Genomic DNA, 24249 nt, shown 5'->3' on the forward strand with positions numbered 1-24249 from the left:
ATATATACAATATATGGTAAATATTGATAGTATTAACTACATCATATTTGACCTCACATAGACTTTACTAGAAATAATTAAGTTTTACAACAAAGATTCTCTACCAAATTTTTTTTCTCAATTCCTCAACACTCGCTCCACTACACTATGATTGTGGGCATATTACTAGATATAGTATAGATTGCTTACATTTAGTTTTATCCTTCATAACTTGTCTAATACATCGGACAACTTCTTTGGTTGGTGATTTTCATTAATTTCATTCTTGTTACTGTTTCCAATTTTCTTCATTTTATACAGCTAGGCAAATGCTTTCTTGAATCATCTACCTATCTGCATAAATGACAAAGCCTATTATTCTCATTCCCTTTTCTACAGTATAAGAAATCTTTTAAATCTGTTGTGTTCAACATTGTTGTCATTAGTATGACAGTTTCCTTAATTCTTAAGTTCATATGTATAATCTGTTTTGCCATTACCATTTACAAACCTTAACTTTTTCCTTTCTTTCTTCTATTGTACTAGTAATTTCATTTGCTAATTTACCTTTTATTTTTGAGTTTTGTCAATAACTTTGCATCTCTTCAATTCCGATATCATACTTTTTGTATGTTTTTGAGAGACTTTTCCCAAAGTTCCTCAAATGGTTACCGTGTTTGTTCTTCTACTGTCCATTTCTGTAGTTAATCGTTTATCTACCGATACAATGAAAATGCACCGCCTTTTTATACACAATTCTATTATCTACTGCCCATATTACTATTTCTGCTGTTAATCCTAAATAAGTAGTTGTTGATACTTTTTCAACCATTCCTTTAATAACCATGTGCTGAATTCTCTCTAACTTTCATTTATTTTTCCTTTATAACACTCGGAGTGCTATAAAGGAAACAGTGTAGGTACCGTTACAGTATCTTTATTCTCCCTTACAATACTAATTCTCCTACTATGTTAAAGTCTCCATACTTCCTAACTTCTTGTGCCATATATATTTTATGTTTTTCTTATGCTAAGACTATAGTCTCTCTTTTTTTTTTTTTTTTTGATTACCCTTCTGTAAGTACAGTATTTATACAACCTTACAGTTTCAATCCCCGTTCTAACCTCCCTTTAGTCTTTTTATTTTTTATTTTTTTTGTATCTTGTAAATAAAACCACTGACCTGAGGATTGGTTCTAAAAGTAAATTTTGTAAGTTCTTCCATACCATACAATTGCTTATAGCTTTCTCTACTTATTATTTGGTATTACTAGGAAACATATATGCCATCAACATATGTATGGGCTTCCATTCTGTTTATTACCTCCACCAACAAAGTTGGAAGGAGGTTATGTTTCACCCCCTGTTTGTGTGTGTATGTGAACAGCTTCCTGACATGTGTGTGTGTAGATTGCCTTACCATATGTAAGACACGGGCTCTTGCCGCTGGGCAGCCCGTAAAACTTCCTGACAACAATTTTAATCATAAAGTAATGAAACTTGCAGGGATTAACTGTCATCTACAAAGCTGGAAATTATTCATTTTTGGAAAGTCAAGGTCAAAGGTCAAGGTCACGGTCAAGCAAAATGTCCAAATCACGTAATCAGCCAAAAGTTTGGACATTGTTGTCAGAGACTTCAAATTTGGTTCATACTTGTGTATGAAAATCCATGCCAATTAATACATGTTAAGGTCAAAGGTCAAGGTTAAGTCCAAGGTCAAGGTCAAGCAAAAGGTCAATATCCAATCATCAACCATACACCCACAATTTTAATCGGAAAGTAATGAAACTTGCAGGGATTTTAAACTTATGTAAAGAGCTGGAAATTATAAAATTTTGGAAAATCACGGATGAGCAAAATATCCATATCATGTAATCAGCCATAAGTTTGAACATTCTTGTCAAAGAGACTTCAAACTTGGTTCAAATTTGAGTGCATGAAAATCCACGCCAACGAGAAATAAGCTGCTGTGGCGGAGGTTTGCACTCTACCTAATGCCCCTCTAATTGTTGTTATTACTATTATTATTATTATTATCATTATTATTATTATTATAATTACTACTACTAGGTGAGCAGCTCTATTTTTAAAAGAAAGATGCTATATGAGCCCAAGGGCCCCAACAGGAAAACCGAGGAAAGGAAATAAGTAGACTATATAAGTAGGCCTAATGAATAAAACAAATATAAAATATCTTAAGATCAGTAACAAAGTTGAAATAGATCTGTCATACAGTATATAAGATATGAAGAGGTACGTGTCAGCTTGTTCAACATAAAACCATTCGCTGAAAGTTTGAAGCTCAACAGATTCAACTGCCTGATTAGGAAGATCATTCCACAATCTGGTCTCTGCTCCAATAAAACTTCTATGATACTGTGTAGTGTTGAGCCTTTTGATGGAGAAGGCAAGACCGTTATCAAATGCATACATAGTACTACATACAGGTTGGTACAGTCTTAGAAATAACTGCATACCTAGTACTGCACTACATACGGAATGGTACAGTCGGGGAAGATCGAGTGCAAAGGCTGGTCAGAATTATAAAAAGAAAAAAAAATCTTGCAACATGTATAAAGAACCAACAAAGACAGTGCCAGAGATTAATATCCAGATATGGAATAAGAAATTTGATATACTGCAAGTGCTTGTTTAACAAATTAAGAAGAGAGTCAGCAGCTGAAGACCACACAAGAGAACAATACCAGAAAGAAGGCAGAATGAAAGCTTTAAAAGATGTGCCTACCAAAGGTTATTGTCTTCACACATATGGTAATAACATTGTCAGCTATAATGCATACATACGGTAATTATTTTTTTTTACCAAAAAAACTATCCAGTTCCTCATTTCATACAATTCGAAACTATTCTTGCCTGCAATTTTGTCCAATATGTTATTACAGTTCAAGAATAACAACAAAACTTATACGGACTCCCAAAACCAGAATAAGTCGGTAATTATTCCAGTTAATTACAGCATTTAGTTTTATAAGTTCATTTTCCCTATGCTCCTCCACACAACAACTGATTAATTTTTGCAATTAATCTCATTCTTAGTTTTCGTTAGTTGCAGTTTTCAATCATCTTGCCATGTTTTTAATAAAACGACAACTTCTACTGTCTATATCTAATCTGTTTCCTTTGTAATTGGCCGCTGATAATGTTTTTAATTCACCAGGCAAAGTTATTTTATTCTCCATTTCATTTAAAATTTCTCTAGCTATTTTGTATGTCTTGACCCGCTTTTTTTTTTCTTTTATAATTCTACTGCCCATTTTTTTGTCTGTCTCTTAATGTACATTCCTATTTTAGAAATTGAAATATTACATCAAATTGTTGTTATAACTTTATTATTTCTATTTCTCTGCTTTTTTTTTATTTACACAATAGTTATACCTTCCACCACAATCCAACAGATCTGCATAATAATGATAAAATTCTTTGCTTTTTTTTAAAAAGAATTTAAGGATTTTTATTAACTCTAGCGACCCCTCTCAGGGTATGAGAGTGCATTAAAAAGTATACAAAATTATAATTTGATTTACAATAATAGTACAAGGTGGCAGCAATTCAAATAGTCAATCAGGTTCAGGTTCAGGGGTGAGGCATAGCCTTTGCAACGGCGCCTCCAAAGTTTATCTTCTTATACTGTTTTGTCTTTTCTTCCAAATCAGCTTTAATACTTCTTTTTTTCTTTTCAATATTTGTTTCACAAAATAAAAATAATCCTCCTATTTTCTTTAGGTCTTCCTCATATGGTTGTTGTAGCTGAATTACTTCATCCCTTTCTTTTCTATATTCCTTGCAGAACAACAAAAAAATGTATCAAATCTTCCTCCTCATTTTCATAAAAATTACAGTTTACATTCCCCCCATTGTGTCTAAAATATTTAGTTTTAACGTATTAGTTCTTGCTCGAAAAAAATATCACTGAATCACGTTTTTTTCCAAGAAGAAGAAGAAGTCAGATTCATTGTTTTGGAGTTGGATTTTAAACTGACGTTTAGACTCTGAGTGACATTTGTACGAAATAGTTTACGAAATTTACCCCTGTGCTAGTGAAATGTCTGTGCCTCATGATCATGGTATGTATTTGCTAGCAGTGAATAGATCACATGATATTTTGTACTGGTTACATGTTTTAATGTTAATTGACGTTTATGATTTAAGGATTTTTATTAACTCTAGCGACCCCTCTCAGGCTATGAGAGTACATTACAAAATATACAAACCATAACTTTTTTTTTTTATGATGTCTGCCAAAAACAGCAAAGTTTAAAAAGAATTTAAATATCATACAATTACAATCAGACTGGTACCCAGTGTCTTTTAAGGTGTTTTGAACGTTAATGATGACGATACCTAGCGTAAAGTAATAGTATTTCATCTATGATAGTCAACCCACCATAACTCAAAAACTATGGATTTCCACCAGAAATAATTATGAAAAACATTCAAAACACAACAAAATACTTTAATATAAAGTGTTAATTCTTGCAAACCATTTATTGCACTGTTCTATAATCTTACTGATAAACCCTGGTTAAACGGTTGTAGACCCCCTTATTTGGAGAAGCAGGAGACATATTTTTTTGAACAGGGTAATAAATCATATTTGACTTGGAATAACTACACTCGGCCAAGAGCTTTTACTCAGTAAGTTTATGCTTCAACTGAAAAGGAATACAGTTTGACCAGTAAAAGAAACAACCTAAAGTTCCCCACCTTTCCTAACCTAAGATGCCCATTATTATATACAGTAGGTAGGGCTAAGCCCTCTCCTTGTGGATCCCCATCACCTTATCTTACCCCAAGGTAGGTCATATCCCTGTTGTTCTTCCTGACGGTTTCCCTTCTGAAACATGGTTCATGCCCATACCCAGAGTTTTTTTTATATAGATAGGTTTTTCTCAAAACGGGACATTTTCTTCGATAAATATCATTGCAAATAATATATTGGCATATACAACATGAAATAATTGAGAATGCTATTTTAGGTATATTAATAAGAAAAATTGGTTATGATCTCTGACCTCATACTTGATTAGATGTTATTCAGAGTACAGTATGTTAACAACATGCATATTACTTTATTTGTTGTTTTTCAATATTTAACTTAGCCGGTAATTATAATAGCTGCAACTCTGTTGCTCGACAGAAAAACTCTACGGAACAGCGCCATCTGTCGTTCAGATACCCAGTACTCATTGTAAACAAAGAACTCAATTTTCTCTCTGTCGGGCTACCGGCAAGACCTACTAATTCGCTGTTGCTAACTGGATTTGTTTTCACAACTATTTGGTGAAGTACACTATTCTAGTTTTGAGCTTTCGCTATGCAGGTGTTTTATCTTCATCTTAAAACTTGAACTCATTTTGGATAGATTTAATTATGGTGACAAAGAGAGTATGGACTTTCTTTCACTTTTAAATGGCCGACCCTTCCCTTAGACGGAAGTGTGTTTAGGCTTTTAGTAATTATCTTATCACGTTATAGATTTTCCCCTATATATTTTATATCTCTCCGCCTTTATTAGGCCTCTTCGATTAACTTTCCATTTTTTATAAACATATAAAAATAAATTTTAATGCTTTGTTTATATAGACCTTTCCTGAGAGTAGGCGGTCCTAACTTGGAAACCGAAGTTAATCAACGTTGACCCCTTTATATCGTCTTTAGCTTTTAAAGAGCTAAGGATTTAAAACTTTTTAAATGTAAACGCAGTTGTTGACGTTCAGGACGTTCAACATGCGCTCTATCGTTACGATAGAGAGAGAGTGTATCACGGTTTCACTTTGCAGTAAGAGTAAATCGATTCTGACGTTTTGTTCATTCTTTCTTAGCTTAAATGTTTTAAATTCTAATTTAAAGGAACTTTTTATTTGAAAAACCTTTCAGTTTTTTCCTTTAGTCAAATAACATGTTTTTTTTTGACGATATATAATTGGGCTCTTCTCTTAGGTGCGAAATCAAGAGAGAAAGAGAGAGAGAGATAGAGACGGAGGGAGAGAGAGGAGAGAAAACGTTCCGTTCAAGCGGGTAACGTTGTTCTCGTGTTACTCACGTCCCTAGTCGCTGTACGGGGAGGAAGGATAAAACGTTTTTAGGTTTTTATTCTCGTCCCCAGGCTATGTGCGGTGAGAGATTGAAAACGTAGTTATATGAACTAATGTTTAGTCTCTTTCCCAGCCACTGATTTTTCTTTTTATCTTAAAATATGTTTTCTGTTTTTTGCTGGTATTAATGAGCTTGCATTATACGACTAATTTCGCAATTACTACCTTTTAATGAAGGGTAGAATTGCGTGTTTCAGGTAGAAATAAGTGCAAAACAGAAAATCGAAGTGATAAAGTGATATGCGCAAAGTGTTACAGTGTTGCGTCCGAGGCGCAAAGTGTTACAGTGTTGCGTCCGAGGGTTCGTCTGTTCGTGCCTGTCGTTCACCTAGTCCGGGACCTCTTACATGCTCCCAAGCCCAGGGGAGAAGTAATGTCAAACGACTTATGGGGTTCGAGAGGCTTTGACCAACAAACAGACGTTTTCCCTCTATGGTATCGGGTGTATCTTACCAAGATCTCCCCTACCATAAGACGAGAGAGACGTTGTTTCTCCTCGCCATCCGTAGGCTTTTCGCATAAGAAACCTGTCACAAGGTTTCGAAGCCCTTAAGCGAAAGTCAGTCCTTTCAGGACAGGTCCAGCGTCCTGGTTACAGCCATTAGGACAGCTCTGACCCTATGCAGTCATCGGATAACTGCTCGCCGTCTAACAAAAGCGTAACACAGACTCCGAGAGTCTTTTTTTGTAGGCAAAGTGTTGCGGTCACAGACGTTACCCTCGTCTATTACCACAACCATTTCCGTTGATCCTTAAGGGGTTGTATGGCAGTATATGCTTGCCTCCCTTATGGAAGACTATTCTGCCGATTAGTCCGTTGAGTCTAGCCGTTTATCTCATCGATATCCTGGCTTTCAGCCAACCTAACGTTCCTTTGTGCTTACTGTTGACGTTGGCGTAGCTTAGTCACGTCAGTCAGGTTGTTTAGAACCACACTCGATGCGGTCTCGTGTGGTTTTTCAGCCGCATTTGGACGTTAGGCCACTGGCTGATGCTCCTGTTGACGTTCAAGACGTTCACTAACAATCGGAATTGACTTGTTTTGACGCTGTGCGTCAACCTCCGCATTCTAGAGTTGTTTTGACTGCTCAGTCTAGGCAGTCAAAGCAGTCTCGAGTGGACGCTGTGCGTCCTCACGCACCTGTTGTGGTTGACAGTTCAGTTGTTGACAGTTCACAGACTGTCAAGCAGTTACATGACGTTGCGTTCTGGTCCGCTACTAATGCACCAGTGAGAGACTCAGCTTTTATCGGACAAGGTTCCTGTAGATGAGGAAGTTGCTGTTCTCCCTCCTACTGATATTCCCTTGAGGACTCTGTCAGATGGAGAGGAGCCTAAAGCTGCTTAGCCTCCTATGGACTTTAATTAAATCATGATGATTTTTTTAAGGATCTTCGTCCGGATCTTTTTGTAACTGCTGCTCCTCGTTCGCCTAAACTTCAGAGCTTACACTAGGCCTAGCTACTTCGAAGCCGTTGTTTTTAAGCTAGTGCTCTCTCGCTCTCCTAGAGAGCGTTACGTTGGCTAGGCGACTGGTTTTTCACCAGGAGGAGTTTGGGGGATACAGCCTTTGCTTTCCCTTCTTTTAAACTGGTTTATAGAGCGAGAGTCTGATATGACACGAGAGAAGTTCTCGGCTTGGGAGTTCATGCCTCTGCCCAGATAGACTTCTCAATTCTGGTAGACTCTCCCTGGCGCCTAGCCAGGAGACGCTCCAAGTTGTTTACAGGTCAACTTCACAGCTGTTGTCGAGCCTTTGAAGTTTTGCTGTACTATTATGTCACGCATAACAAGGCTTTCAGGGATGGTAAACGGTTCCGCCTCAGTCGCTAACCCCGTTTGTTGCCACACCTGCTCCCGTAGACCCTAAATGGGCTTTGCTGCAAGACATGCAGTCCAAGCTTGCGTCCTTGATAGAGGACTTAAATGCGGAGAAGAACCTTCTGGCCAACAACCTTCCAACCGGTCGGTTGTGCGCCCTGTTGACGCTGAGGTAACCTACTCGCGTCTGCCAGTTGAGGTGGTTCCTCCACCGTTGCGACCCAGTGTGGGTTGCCAGCCGCACGTTGACGTTAAGCGACGCTCGGAGGTGGTTGTTGACGTTCAGGACGTTCAACAACCAGCAGAGGTGACTTGTTTTGCCGCAGTGCGTCAACCTCAGCAACCCGGTAGGGTGTTGACTGCACAACCCAGACGGTCTAGACAGTCTCGGGTTGACGCTGTGCTTCCTCGCGCACCCATGGTTGTTGACAGTTCACAGACTGTGCAGCAGTTCCATGATATTGCGTCCGGCTCCGTCACGCATCCACCAGTGCGACCGGATTCAGCGAGCCAGACGTTGCCCACTCCGTTGCCGTTTCCTCATCAGTTTCGGATGAGGAACCCTCTGATGAGGACGTTGCTGAACAACAAGACGATCAGCCCCCAGCCCTGCTATCCATCCAGAAGATGCTGAAGAAGGAACGCTGCTCAGTCAGGCTGTGGATGAGTCTGGTAGGGACGCTGTCATCCGTGGATCAATTTGTGTCACTAGGAAGACTACACCTCCGTCCTCTTCAATACCATCTAGCTTTTCACTGGAAAAAGGACAAGACGCTAGAAGCGGTCTCGATCCCGGTTTCCGAAAAGATAAAGTCTTGTCTGACTTGGTGAAAGGACAATATCAACCTAAGAGAGGGTCTTCCCCTGGCTGTTCAGACTCCCAACCACGTTCTCTTCTCGGACGCATCGGACGTAGGCTGGGGTGCGACATTAGACGGTCGGGAATGCTCGGGAATATGGAACTCGAGTCAAAGGACAATGCATTTCAACTGCAAGGAGCTACTGGCAGTACGTCTGGCCTGGAAAAGCTTCAGGTCTCTCCTTCAAGGCAAAGTGGTGGAGGTGAACTCGGACAACACCACGGCTTTGGCGTACATCTCCAAGCAAGGAGGGACCTACTCTCTGACGTTGTACGAGATCGCAAGGGACCTCCTCACCTGGTCAAAAGGTCTAAACATATCACTAGTAACGAGGTTCATCCAAGGCAACTTGAATGTCATGGCAGATTGTCTCATTCGGAAGGGACAAATAATTCCAACAGAATGGACCCTCCACAAGGATGTATGTAAGAGACTTTGGGCCACCTGGGGCCAGCCAACCATAGATCTCTTCGCAACCTCGATGACCAAGAGGCTCCCAATATTTTGCTCACCAATCCCGGACCCAGCAGCAGTTCATATAGATGCCTTTCTCCTAGATTGATCACATCTAGATCTATATGCATTCCCTCCGTTCAAGATTGTCAACAAGGTACTGCAGAAGTTCGCCTCTCACGAAGGGACAAGGTTGACGCTAGTTGCTTCCCTCTGGCCCACGAGAGAATGGTTCACCGAGGTACTTCGATGGCTAGTAGACATTCCCAGAACACTTCCCCTAAGGGTGGACCTTCTACGTCAGCCACACGTAAAGAAGGTACACCAAGGCCTCCACGCTCTTCGTCTGACTGCCTTCAGACTATCGAAAGACTCTCGAGAGCTAGAGGCTTTTCGAAGGAGGCAGCCAGAGCGATTGCTAGAGCAAGGAGAACATCCACCCTTAGAGTCTACCAATCGAAGTGGGAAATCTTCCGAAACTGGTGCAAGTCAGTATCCGTATCCTCGACCAGTACCCCTGTAACTCAAATAGCTGACTTCCTCTTATATCTGAGGAAAGAACGATCTCTTTCAGCTCCCACTATCAAGGGTTACAGAAGCATGTTGGCATCAGTCTTCCGTCACAGAGGCTTAGATCTTTCCAACAATAAAGATCTACAGGACCTCCTTAAGTCTTTTGAGACCACGAAGGAGCGTCGTTTGGTTACACCTGGTTGGAATTTAGACGTGGTACTAAGATTCCTTATGTCAGACAGGTTCGAGCCGCTACAATCAGCCTCCCTGAAAGATCTCACCTTAAAGACTCTTTTCCTGGTATGCTTAGCCACAGCTAAAAGAGTCAGTGAGATTCATGCCTTCAGCAAGAACATCGGATTCTCATCTGAAACGGCTACATGTTCTCTACAACTTGGTTTTCTAGCCAAAAACGAGCTGCCTTCTCGACCTTGGCCAAAATCGTTCGATATTCCAAGCTTATCGTATGGTTGGAAATGAACTAGAAAGAGTCTTATGCCCTGTAAGAGCTCTTAAGTTCTATTTAAAACGAACTAAACCTTTACGAGGCCCGTCTGAAGCTTTATGGTGTTCAGTTAAGAAACCATCTTTGCCTATGTCAAAGAATGCTTTATCCTATTTTATCAGACTATTAATACGAGAAGCTCATTCCCATCTGAATGAGGAAGACCAAGCTTTGCTGAAGGTAAGGACACACGAAGTTAGAGCTGTCGCAACTTCCGTGGCCTTTAAACAAAATAGATCTCTGCGAAGTATAATCGACGCAACCTATTGGAAAAGCAAGTCAGTGTTCGCGTCTTTTTATCTTAAGGATGTCCAGTCTCTTTACGAGAACTGCTACACTCTGGGACCATTTGTAGCAGCGAGTGCAGTAGTGGGTGAGGGCTCAACCACTACAATTCCCTAATTCCATAACCTTTTTAATCTTTCTCTTGAAATGTTTTTATTGTTGTTTTTGGGTTGTCCGGAAGGCTAAGAAGCCTTTCGCATCCTAGTTGATTTGGCGGGTGGTCAAAGTCATTTCTTGAGAAGCGCCTAGATTAGAGGTTTTGATGAGGTCCTGTTGTATGGGTTGCAACCCTTGATACTTCAGCTCCTAGGGGTCGCTCAGCATCCTAAGAGGATCGCGAGGCTCCGTAAGGAAGACGTACTTAAAAAGGCAGAGTAATTGTTCAAGTCGACTTCCTTACCAGGTACCTATTTATTTTGTTTAGTTATTTTGATAACTTCTAAAATGAAATAAAAATTCTTAGCTCATATGATGTAAACATATTTTGCTGGTCTCTACCCACCCCCCTGGGTGTGAATCAGCTATTATAATCACCGGCTAAGTTAAATATTGAAAAATGTTTTTTCAATATTAAACTTAGCCGGTGATTATATAAGCTGCAACTCTGTTGCTCGACAGAAAACTCTACGTAAAAAATCCGCCAGCGATCGCTATGCAGGTAGGGGGTGTACTTCAACAGCGCCATCTGTCGTGCAGGTACTCAGTACTCAATGTAAACACAGAACTCAATTTTCTCTCTGTCGGGCTACCGGCAAGACCTACTAATTCGCTGTTACTAACTGGATTTGTTTTCACAACTATTTGGTGAAGTACACTTCTAGTTTTGAGCTTTCGCTATGCAGGTGTTTTATCTTCATCTCAAAACTTGAACTCGTTTTGGATAGATTTAATTATGGTGACAAAGAGAGTATGGACTTTCTTTCACTTTTAAATGGCCGACCCTTCCCTTAGACGGAAGTGTGTTTAGGTTTTTAGTAATTTTCTTATCACGTTATAGATCTATATATTTTATATCTCTCCGCCTTTATTAGGCCTCTTCGATTAACTTTCCATTTATTATAAACATATAAAAATAAATTTTAATGTTTTGTTTATATGCGACCTTTCCTGATAGTAGGCGGTCCTAACTTGGAACCGAAGTTAATCAACGTTGAGCCCGTTATATCGTATTTAGCTTTTAAAGAATTTAAAACTTTTTAAATGTAATGTTTTATGAAAGAATTTCTTTGATAGTCTTCGTACTGTTTTCAAAGATGAACTAACGTTTAGTTTTTTAGGCTACGCAGTTGTTGACGTTCAGGAAGTTCAACATGCGCTCTATCGTTACGATAGAGAGAGAGTGTATCACGGTTTCACTTTGCAGTAAGAGTAAATCGATTCTGACGTTTTGTTCATTCTTTCTTAGCTTAAATGTTTTAAATTCTAATTTAAAGGAACTTTTTATTTGGAAAACCTTTCAGTTTTTTCCTTTAGTCAAATAACATTTTTTTTTTTTTTGACGATATATAATTGGGCTCTTCTCTTAGGTGCGAAATCAAGAGAGAAAGAGAGAGAGAGAGATAGAGACGGAGGGAGAGAGAGGAGAGAAAACGTTCCGTTCAAGCGGGTAACGTTGTTCTCGTGTTACTCTCGTCCCTAGTCTCTGTAGGGGAGGAAGGTAAAACGTTTTTAGGTTTTTATTCTCGTCCCCAGGCTATGTGCGGTGAGAGATTGAAAACGTAGTTTATATGAACTAGTGTTTAGTCTCTTTCCCAGCCACTGAATTTTTTATCTTAAAATATGTTTTCTGTTTTTTGCTGGTATTAATGAGCTGCATTATACGACTGATTTCGCAATTACTACCTTTTAATGAAGGGTAGAATTGCGTGTTTCAGGTAGAAATCAGTAAAAGTTTCGATTTCAGTGAAATAAGTGCAAAACAGAAAATCGAAGTGATAAAGTGATATGCGCAAAGTGTTACAGTGTTGCGTCCGAGGGTTCGTCTGTTCGTGCCTGTCGTTCACCTAGTCCGGGACCTCTTGCAAGCTCCCAAGCCCAGGGGAGAAGTAATGTCGAACGACTTATGGGTTCGAGAGGCCTTGATCAACGAACAGACGTTTTTCCCTCCGTGGTTTCGGGCGTATCTACCCAAGATCGCCCCACCCACACAAAGACGAGAGAGCCCATTTATTCCTCGTCTGCGGAAGAGGTTTCTCGTAAGAAACCATGGACCAAGGTCTCGCGGCCTCTTAAGCGCAAGTCGGTCCCTTCCGCGCAAGTCCAACGGCCCAGTTGTAGCCACTGGGTCAGTTCGGACTCGCTGCAGTCTTCCGACGACTGCTCACCTCCTAAGAGAGGCAAAGCGGTACCGCATCAGGCAGTCACACCGTCTGTTGCCGCACCTGCTCCTGTAGACCCTAAGTGGTCTTTGCTGCAGACCATGCAGTCTCAGTTAACGTCATTGATGCAGGACTTTCGTGCGGAGAAGGTTGACACTGCACCAACCTCTAGCCTACAACCAACCACGGTTGTGCGTCCTGTGGACGCTGAGGCGACCTTCTGCCGCACTCCAGCTGAGAGAGTCCCGCCACCCATGCGTTCCAGTGTACCCTGCCAGCCGCATGTTGACGTTCAGCGACGCACGGAACCTTCCGTTGACGTTCGCGAGGTACAACAACAGTCTAAGTTGTTTTGTTTTGACGCGGTGCGTCAACCTCCGCATTCTAGAGTTGTTTTGACTGCTCAGTCTAGACAGTCAAAGCAGTCTCGAGTGGACGCTGTACGTCCTCACGCACCTGTTGTGGTTGACAGTTCAGTTGTTGACAGTTCACAGACTGTCAAGCAGTTACATGACGTTGCGTTCTGGTCCGCTACTAATGCACCAGTGAGAGACTCAGCTTTTATCGGACAAGGTTCCTGTAGATGAGGAAGTTGCTGTTCTCCCTCCTACTGATATTCCCTTGAGGACTCTGTCAGATGGAGAGGAGCCTTAAGCTGCTTAGCCTCTTATGGACTTTAATTAAATCATGATGATTTTTTTAAGGATCTTCGTCCGGATCTTGTAACTGCTGCTCCTCGTTCGCCTAAACGTCAGAACTTACACTAGGCCTAGCTACTTCGAAGCCGTTGTTTTTAAGCTAGTGCTCTCTCGCTCTCCTAGAGAGCGTTACGTTGGCTAGGCGACTGGTTTTTTCACCAGGAGGAGTTTGGGGGATACAGCCTTTGATTTCCCTTCTTTTAAACTGGTTTATAGAGCGAGAGTCTGATATGACACGAGAGAAGTTCTCGGCTTGGGAGTTCATGCCTCTGCCCAGATAGACTTCTCAATTCTGGTAGACTCTCCCTGGCGCCTAGCCAGGAGACGCTCCAAGTTGTTTACAGGTCAACTTCTCAGCTGTTGTCGAGCCTTTGAAGTTTTGCTGTACTATTATGTCACGCATAACAAGGCTTTCAGGGATGGTAAACGGTTCCGCCTCAGTCGCTAACCCAGTCTGTTGCCACACCTGCTCCCGTAGACCCTAAATGGGCTTTGCTACAAGACATGCAGTCCAAGCTTGCGTCCTTGATAGAGGACTTAAATGCGGAGAAGAACCTTCTGGCCAACAACCTTCCAACCGGTCGGTTGTGCGCCCTGTTGACGCTGAGGTAACCTACTCGCGTCTGCCAGTTGAGGTGGTTCCTCCACCGATACGACCCAGTGTGGGTTGCCAGCCGCACGTTGACGTTAAGCGACGCTCGGAGGTGGTTGTTGACGTTCAGGACGTTCAACAACCAGCAGAGGTGACTTGTTGTGACGCAATGCGTCAACCTCAGCAACCCGGTAGGGTGTTGACTGCACAACCCAGACGGTCTAGACAGTTTCGGGTTGACGCTGTACTTCCTCGCGCACCCATGGTTGTTGACAGTTCACAGACTGTGCAGCAGTTCCATGATATTGCGTACGGCTCCGTCACGCATCCACCAGTGCGACCGGATTCAGCGAGTCAGACGTTGCCCACTCCGTTGCCGTTTCCTCATCAGTTTCGGATGAGGAACCCTCTGATGAGGACGTTGCTGAACAAGACGATCAGCCCCCAGCCCTGCTATCCATCCAGAAGATGCTGAAGAAGGAACGCTGCTCAGTCAGGCTGTGGATGAGTCTGGTAGGGACGCTGTCATCCGTGGATCAATTTGTGTCACTAGGAAGACTACACCTCCGTCCTCTTCTATACCATCTAGCTTTTCACTGGAAAAGGACAAGACGCTAGAAGCGGTCTCGATCCCGGTTTCCGAAAAGATAAAGTCTTGTCTGACTTGGTGAAAGGACTATATCAACCTAAGAGAGGGTCTTCCCCTGACTGTTCAGACTCCCAACCACGTTCTCTTCTCGGACGCATCGGACGTAGGCTGGGGTGCGACATTAGACGGTCGGGAATGCTCGGGAATATGGAACTCGAGTCAAAGGACAATGCATTTCAACTGCAAGGAGCTACTGGCAGTACGTCTGGCCTGGAAAAGCTTCAGGTCTCTCCTTCAAGGCAAAGTGGTGGAGGTGAACTCGGACAACACCACGGCTTTGGCGTACATCTCCAAGCAAGGAGGGACCTACTCTCTGACGTTGTACGAGATCGCAAGGGACCTCCTCACCTGGTCAAAAGGTCTAGACATATCACTAGTAACGAGGTTCATCCAAGGCAACTTGAATATCATGGCAGATTGTCTCAGTCGGAAGGGACAAATAATTCCAACAGAATGGACCCTCCACAAGGATGTATGCAAGAGACTTTGGGCCACCTGGGGCCAGCCAACCATAGATCTCTTCGCAACCTCGATGACCAAGAGGCTCCCAATATTTTGCTCACCAATCCCGGACCCAGCAGCAGTTCATATAGATGCCTTTCTCCTAGATTGGTCACATCTAGATCTATATGCATTCCCTCCGTTCAAGATTGTCAACAAGGTACTGCAGAAGTTCGCCTCTCACGAAGGGACAAGGTTGACGCTAGTTGCTTCCCTCTGGCCCGCGAGAGAATGGTTCACCGAGGTACTTCGATGGCTAGTAGACGTTCCCAGAACACTTCCCCTAAGGGTGGACCTTCTACGTCAGCCACACGTAAAGAAGGTACACCAAGGCCTCCACGCTCTTCGTCTGACTGCCTTCAGACTATCGAAAGACTCTCGAGAGCTAGAGGCTTTTCGAAGGAGGCAGCCAGAGCGATTGCTAGAGCAAGGAGAACATCCACCCTTAGAGTCTACCAATCGAAGTGGGAAATCTTCCGAAACTGGTGCAAGTCAGTATCCGTATCCTCGACCAGTACCTCTGTAACTCAAATAGCTGACTTCCTCTTATATCTGAGGAAAGAACGATCTCTTTCAGCTCCCACTATCAAGGGTTACAGAAGCATGTTGGCATCAGTCTTCCGTCACAGAGGCTTAGATCTTTCCAACAATAAAGATCTACAGGACCTCCTTAAGTCTTTTGAGACCACGAAGGAGCGTCGTTTGGTTACACCTGGTTGGAATTTAGACGTGGTACTAAGATTCCTTATGTCAGACAGGTTTGAACCGCTACAATCAGCCTCCCTGAAAGATCTCACCTTAAAGACTCTTTTCCTGGTATGCTTAGCCACAGCTAAAAGAGTCAGTGAGATTCATGCCTTCAGCAAGAACATCGGATTCTCATCCGAAACGGCTACATGTTCTACAACTTGGTTTTCTAGCCAAAAACGAGCTGCCTTCTCGGCCTTGGCCAATATCGTTCGATATTCCAAACTTATCGTATGGTTGGAAATGAACTAGAAAGAGTCTTATGCCCTGTAAGAGCTCTTAAGTTCTATTTAAAACGAACTAAACCTTTACGAGGCCCGTCTGAAGCTTTATGGTGTTCAGTTAAGAAACCATCTTTGCCTATGTCAAAGAATGCTTTATCCTATTTTATCAGACTGTTAATACGAGAAGCTCATTCCCATCTGAATGAGGAAGACCAAGCTTTGCTGAAGGTAAGGACACACGAAGTTAGAGCTGTCGCAACTTCCGTGGCCTTTAAACAAAATAGATCTCTGCAAAGTATAATCGACGCAACCTATTGGAAAAGCAAGTCAGTGTTCGCGTCTTTTTATCTTAAGAATGTCCAGTCTCTTTACGAGAACTGCTACACTCTGGGACCATTCGTAGCAACGAGTGCAGTAGTGGGTGAGGGCTCAACCACTACAATTCCCTAATTCCATAACCTTTTTAATCTTTCTCTTGAAATGTTTTATTATTGTTTTTGGGTTGTCCGGAAGGCTAAGAAGCCTTTCGCATCCTAGTTGATTTGGCGGGTGGTCAAAGTCATTTCTTGAGAAGCGCCTAGATTAGAGGTTTTGATGAGGTCCTGTTGTATGGGTTGCAACCCTTGATACTTCAGCTCCTAGGGGTCGCTCAGCATCCTAAGAGGATCGCGAGGCTCCGTAAGGAAGACGTACTTAAAAAGGCAGAGTAATTGTTTAAGTCGACTTCCTTACCAGGTACTTATTTATTTTATGTTTGTTATTTTGAATAACTGCTAAAATGAAATAAAAAATACTTAGCTCATAATAATGTAAACAATTATTGCTGGTCTCTACCCACCCCCCTGGGTGTGATTCAGCTTATATAATCACCGGCTAAGTTTAATATTGAAAAATGTTATTTTTATAATAAAATAAATTTTTGAATATACTTACCCGGTGATTATATATTAAAGGACCCTCCCTTCCTCCCCAAGAGAGACCCAGTGGACCGAGGAGAAAATTGAGTTCTGTGTTTACATTGAGTACTGAGTACCTGCACGACAGATGGCGCTGTTGAAGTACACCCCCTACCTGCATAGCGATCGCTGGCGGATTTTTTACGTAGAGTTTTCTGTCGAGCAACAGAGTTGCAGCTTATATAATCACCGGGTAAGTATATTCAAAAATTTATTTTATTATAAAAATAACATATTTTGATAATAAAATAAATTTTTGAATATACTTACCCGGTGATTATAAATTAAAGGACCCTCCCTTCCTCCCCAATAGAGACACAGTGGACCGAGGAGAAAATTGAGTTCTTTGTTTACAATGAGTACTGGGTATCTGAACGACAGATGGTGCTGTTGAGTACACCCCCTACCTGTGTAGCGATCACTGGCGAATTTTTCCGTAGAGTTTTTCTGTCGAGCAACAGAGTTGCAGCTATTATAATCACCGGGTAAGTATATTCAAAAATTTATTTTATTATCAAAATAACATTTTGCCATATACTTTGACTCAACAAAAGACAATGATTTATAAATTTTCTAAAAAGTATATAGGCCTATGTGATATAATGAAAAAAGAAACACAATTTAGAAATAAAAAGGAGAAAATGCAATTATGTTTAAATATATATGAACATTTTCAAATGAATACTACAAATGAAAATATAAAATGTATGCATACTTCAAATATTTGTACAAATAATACACTACACACACAAGTAAAGTATTTTAATTTAATATGTTGGCCACATGCTGACATAGTTTCTCAATGGGAGAACAGTAACTAAGACTCGATTTCTGTCAGGAGGAGTTCAGAATAAGAGATTCAGAATTGAAGTCATAGTCTTTTCAGCCTTTGAGTCTGCTGCCATAGAAACCTCTTCCATGGCCAGCCTCTTGATAGCTTCCTGGATTGACCAGTGTTCCTAGGCAGTCACCTACTTCACTGCTACTCAGGATTTATCAAATCCTTAGAGACGTTTGCAAAGTACAGGAGATTGGTTCTGTTTAGTGCGAAGGCCTTCATGGCCCATCAGTCAGCCAACCAGTGGGTTACTTGAGTCCTGACAATTAATTTAGTAAGTTGGGGAGGTGATGCCGGCATTGAGGAATACGTAGATGGTGGAGGCTACGCCTTTTTTCTGCGAGGGATATAGTGGCAACGTTGGAGAATTGGAGGATGGCTATCCATGACTCATCCACTTGCACAGTAAGTTGTGTAGCCAGTCTATTTCCCTCATTGGACAAGAAATATTTCATCTAAGACAGTGGTTTCGACATTAATCTAAAACAAAAATTAGAATGACTAGCTTTCTACTCTTTCTTCCCCTCTCTTTGGGATGCAGCAGGCATGCCTGTAATGAGTTGGACCAGAAGTCAAATGCAGGTAAACTTCATAACAGAGTAAACTGACTTTGCCAATAAGAGTTGTTAAGAAGTATCATCCTCATCCTCCCTGGCAGGGTGGAGGATGAATAGAATCTATTCAAACCCATTTTGTATATTGTAGACATTTGGACAACATATTATTATTAGTGTACGCAACATGTCAAAAATGGCGGCTGAATATTTAGATATCCACCCATACGCACTCCCCCTTACCTGAGGGACCGGGAGAGACCGAGTTGGTATACATCTTGTAATGATGACGAGTGTGACTGCAAAGAAATACAGTATGTATAGTACTGTATATATATTTATATATATGTAGCCAGACACTTTCTCTTTTTTATATAATGGATTATCATTATTACTAGTTAAGCTACAACGCCAAGGGCTCCAACAGGGAAAATAGCACATCGAGGAAAGGAAATATATAAACTATAGACTATGAGATGTAATGAGTTAAAAATATCAAACAACTTAAGATCAGTATCAAGTTTATTTTCCCTGTTGGAACTCTTGGGCTTGCATCATCCTGCTTTTCCAACTAGGGCTGTAGCTTAGCTAGTGAAAGTAGTATAAACTATGAAGAGAGACTTATGTCCACCTTTTCATTATAAAAACATTTGCTGCAAGTTTGAACTTCTTGTCCCAGCAATTCAACTGCCAGATTAGGATGATCATTACAGTGGGATCACAACTGGAATAAAACCTCTAGAATATTGTACTGTAAAGTGTTGAGCCATATGATGGAGAAAGCAAGATTTAGAATTAATGGCATAGCTAGTACAGTACTAAGTATAGGATGGTACAGTCTGGGTAGATCGGAATGTAAAGGGAGGTCATGATTATGAAAAATGTTATGGAACATGCACAAAGAACTAACTGAATGCTTAGGTTCTCATGTGACCGAGTACCATTTACACTTGGTATGGGCCTAACCTACTGTATTGCCTGTAGCATGTCCTGGATCAGACCTATAGGAGGTTGGCAGGAGTCATCACCTTCAGTCTTTTACAGAACTAGGTGCTCTGACATTTTCTGAGAAAGTTGAACTAGCTACAAGTTTGTTCATAGAGACTTCATATCTCTGAAGGATGAGTATTTTATTGAAAATAATGGTTTGTATTTATGTAGGTAGATTTCGTTAAAAGTTTTTATGGCCATTTACGCCTGCTCGTACTAAATTTTCCATGTAAAGAACTTCAGGTTTGTATAGTTAGGAAAGAATGCAAATTAATTCCAAATTTGTCATATTTGCATTTTTACAGGAGTTTGGAGGACACCAAGACATCGAGATAAAAGGCGCGTTATTCAGAGTGTGGAAGTTGAAGACCCTGTTGATCAGGAGGGTAAAATGATGCTTCCAGCTGCTGTAGTTCGGCCCTTTGCTGAAGGGTAAGGTCAAGTGCCTAGTAACAATGGAAAGTAATTGCTGTAAAATTAAATCTTTGATACCGAGTGATAGGGAATTTTATATCTATCGTTAATCAACTACACTACTATGGTTAATAAAATACTGTAGCTTGTTTGTAGGTGCTCCTACATTTATCCTCTTCTGAGTTATATAAGTTGAGATGGTGTTTAATAAAGTCAAACTTTACTTATATGTAGGGGTAATTTTACCAACTTCTGTATGAAAATAATGTGTGGTTGTTAAATTGGATTGATATAAAAATGCGAAATTGAATTTGTTCCGTAACTGAAATACAAACCACGCTATTTAATATGGGTTATTACTTTCGCGTAGATAAAATGACGAGCCATTAGAATTTTAACGAGGGTTTACTACCCCCATCGCTAGTTAGCGGGGGGTAGGGAGGGGTAGCTTGCTAACCCCCCCCCCCCCCCCCCCCCCCCCCCCCCCCCCGCACACACACACCTGTGTGATGAGCTCACTTTACTTTTGGCTCAGGTGGTGAGCGGACATGTCCGCTTTCACCCTCGCTTTTTGACAGCCATTAATGCTTTATGTCTTTTTACTTACTTTTTCTTATACTTGTAATATACAGTATATAAACATTCTTTATGTTTATGTATATATTTTTGTGTATAGAAATGTAGTAAGTTTTCTTTTCAGTGTTTGTGCTGTGTGGTAGTGTACGACAATGACACCGGTAGTACTAGGCCACCACGGTTTCTCGTTATGGGGCGCGGCCTCTCCCTCTTGGTCCTTCGGTCGTTTCATTCGGCTTTCCGTTAATTCGTCCGCCGTGGGGAATCGTCATCGCTGGACTTTCTTCATTCATCTTTTATATTCGCTGTTCCTCCTTTCCTACGGGGAACTTGGATTTTCAGCGAAGGGAATGTGGGAGCTTAGTTTGACTACGTTCTCTCTCTCTACTCGAGGTCGTTCACCCTTTTACTACTACTACGTACTATTAAGGAAACTTCTTTCCCGTTGCGGGCTGAGTTGCTTTTCCGTTTTATTTGCCTCAATTATTTTTAATGAAATCTAATTGTATTTTTAACTTTTCAGCTTCTGGGGAACACTTCCCTTCGGGGGTCAGTGGTTCTTACTATTTGTGAACATTCAAAAATCAGTTTCATAATTATAATTGTTATAATTCTGTTTTTTGTTAAAGTTCTCCGCCCTCCCCCTTCTCCCGTGAATGTCAGTAGGGGAGGAGGGCGCATACTTAATCTTTAATTCTTATGTTTTGCTATTCCCTCGGGGTTACTCTTCGGAGTTCCTCCCGGGGGAATTTCTGTTAAATAATTATTTAACTTTATTTTCCCAGTTAACTATGCAGTTTTTCTTCGTTTGACTGAAGTGTGCCAATGAAGCAGAGCTGTCCTGTTTATGCCTGGGGAGTCTGCTGTCGCTGCCGTCCCTCTAGGACATCGCCTCCAGGGGTAGGTAACATCCCTTTCGAGGGAGGTTCCCTTCCCAGGTGTGAGATCTTCCCCCTGCAGAGGGGAAACTTCTCATACCTTAATTTTCCTGGTCCTTAGGCGGTTGCTCTTGGTGCTGAGCTACCGCTCTTGTAACCATGCCTAAGGGGCTGAGCGGTTGCAAGGCCGGTCCATGGAACTTATGTGACTATGCTCTTGGGGCTGAGCGGTCTCTTCGGTAGCTATGCTCAAGGGGCTGAGCAGCTGCAGGATCTGTCTTGACCTCTCTCGTTCGCAAGGGAGGCCTCTCATAAGGGCTCCTCTTCGGAGGATTGCTCCTTATAGGTCAGCTTGCTGACCTTACGGCCCTTCTAGTCTCTTCTACGAAGTGTTCACCTCTCTCGTTCGCGAGAGAGGCCAATTATAGAGACTCCTCTTCGGAGGATTGTTCCTGATTAGACCAGCTTGCTGTTCAGTCACTAACACTTCGGTGTTTAGTGACAGGGAAACTTCGGTTTCTCGTTACGCTGACCCTTCGGGGTCTCGTAACTTTATTTACGTTGATCCCTTGGGCTCTCGTAACTTTAGTCACTAACACTTCGGTGTTTAGTGATAAGGAAACTTCAGTTTCCCGTTACGCTGACCCTTCGGGGTCTCGTAACATTAGTTGCGCAGAACCCTTGGGCTCTCGTAACTTTAGTCACTCCAACACTTCGGTGTTTAGTGACAGGGAAACTTCGGTTTCTCGTTTTGCGCTGACCCTTCGGGGTCTCGCAACACAGGCTACGTTAGGCCTTTGGTCTCTCGTGCCCTTAGTCACTCTGATCCTTCGGGGTCTCGTTCTCCTAGACCTGCTGACCTGCCGTCTCCGTTCCTGGCCGCTGATGCGCTGTGGGCGCCCACGTCCCCCGTTATCCAACGGACACCGTTCCCTTCGGGGCAAAGGGGCTTTCTCACATTGTGTTTAGGTCCCTTAAGCGCCAGGTATCCCCTGCGCGCCAACGTTCTCCTGCGCGTTCGCCTGCTGGTCCTGATGTTCCTGAGACTGCTATCCAGAGACTCCCTGTTCCAGGCACTGCTCGCCAACGTTCCCTGCGCATTAGCGCACATCGTTGGAGTTCCTGAGAAAGCGCACAGGCGCTCACCAGTGGTTCAGCCTGCAGTGTCTCCAAGTCTCTTCTACGAAGGGCACCTCTCCCGTTCACGGGAGAGGTCTCTCATAGAAACCACTCCTCGGAGTATCAAGCAGTACTTCCAGTGTTGATCGTCGGCTCTGGACTCTAAAGCAGACCTGCCTTGGTCCTCTCCAGGGGATGCCCTCCCTTTTAAGGACATATCCCAGTTCCTGATCGTCCTGTCAGCTGATCCTTCAACCTAGCGCACAAGCGTGTGCGCTAGCGCCGACGATCTTCTTATGCGCGCAAGCGCCGACGATCTTCTTTCACGAGCAAGCGCTGACGATCTTTATACGTGTGTAAGCGCCGACGATCGTCCGCGCGCGGGCACCGATGGTTTCCCGCGCGCACTTGCCGACCTTCTAACGCACGCAAGTGCTGACGATCTTCTTATGCGCGCAAGCGCTGACGATCTCCTTACGCGCGAGCGCCGACGATCTTCTTGCGCGCGCAAGCGCCGAGGATTTTTAAGCGCCGACGATCTTCTTATGCGCGCAAGCGCCGACGATCTCTTATGCGCGCAAGCGCCGACGATCTCTTATGCGCGCAAGCGCCGACGATCTCTTCCGCGCGCACCAACAAACTCGTACGCGCGCGCCAACATTCTGGTCCGCACGGGCTCTTCATTCTGACCCTGCTCGTCAATCTGATTCCTGCGCACCCTATGAAGTCTCGCCCGCGCGCGAGCTTTTCAACAGTCTCTCGCGCGCGCCCCCCCCCCGGGTATTTCCCATAGTGCGAGCGCCAGCACTCTCCCTAGCGCAATCGCCAATACCCTCCCCCGCGCGAGCCTGCCGGACAACGCGCTGTAAGGTTGCCATTGCCACTTTTCTCCCCACCCCCCAAGCACAGAACAGTGTGCTTGCCAGATGGGGGAAGGTTCCAGAAAGGTCCAGGGACATGCCGTTCCTTATCTTTTTACAGGCGACTTCCCCTCCAGAGGGAGTGTCTGACAGCGCAACCGTCGGCCGGAAGGCAGCTTTGGGACTCTAATCAGAGCGGTAGCACAGGCTTTCAAGCTGTTCTCTCTGAATGGAGCCACAAATCCTTGGCTGCAACCACTCCCCCAAAGAGGAAAAGAGGAGTTCGGATGAGGTAACTTCTCCGAGGATGTAGCTGTCTCCTCGTAAGTCTTCGAGGCAGGTACTCTCCCCCCTCAGACTTTTCTCCTTCACCTTCGGACGAAGTTTTCCTGCCCTCAGGAGAATCACGGGAGGTGAGACGTTCCCCAATCACACCATTGAGGGAAACCCCACCTCCCGCGATAAGTTTTCTCGAATAAAGGTAGAGAAGAGCCTGCCTCCGTCGTTGTTGGAGTCCTGCATCCCTCCTGGGAGGGAGTCAAGGACTCCAAAGAAATACCGGGAGTCCTCTAGCACCAATTCTTCAGGCTCAGACATTCTTCGTTATGGGAACGAACCTGTTTGAGCCTAAGGACGTGAAGTAGGCGGCTGAGAGGTGTAGAAAGTCTCCGAGACTCCCTCCTATATAGGGCTTTGACATTCAAGCCCTATAAACCAGCACCTCAGCAGCCACGTCCTACCAAATCAACGGCAGCTAAGACAGTGGGGTGTAAGCCCTTTCTGGTCAAGGACAAGAAAGG

General features: G+C 42.9%; 1 protein-coding gene across 1 annotated transcript in view; it reads left to right on the forward strand.

Moving 5' to 3' along the window:
* Window positions 1–3920: 3920 nt before the first annotated feature.
* The window catches only part of LOC137653510 (centrosomal protein of 85 kDa-like), a 133815-nt gene continuing 113486 nt past the window's right edge, over window positions 3921–24249 (forward strand). Inside the window, exons 1-2 of the mRNA XM_068386959.1 lie at window positions 3921–4067; window positions 19908–20034. Coding sequence (XP_068243060.1) covers window positions 4046–4067; window positions 19908–20034 — 149 coding nt within the window. The 5' untranslated portion in view covers window positions 3921–4045. The remainder of the gene's footprint in view (window positions 4068–19907; window positions 20035–24249) is intronic.

Source organism: Palaemon carinicauda, chromosome 14 (assembly GCF_036898095.1).
Source record: "Palaemon carinicauda isolate YSFRI2023 chromosome 14, ASM3689809v2, whole genome shotgun sequence".
Lineage (NCBI taxonomy): Eukaryota > Metazoa > Arthropoda > Malacostraca > Decapoda > Palaemonidae > Palaemon > Palaemon carinicauda.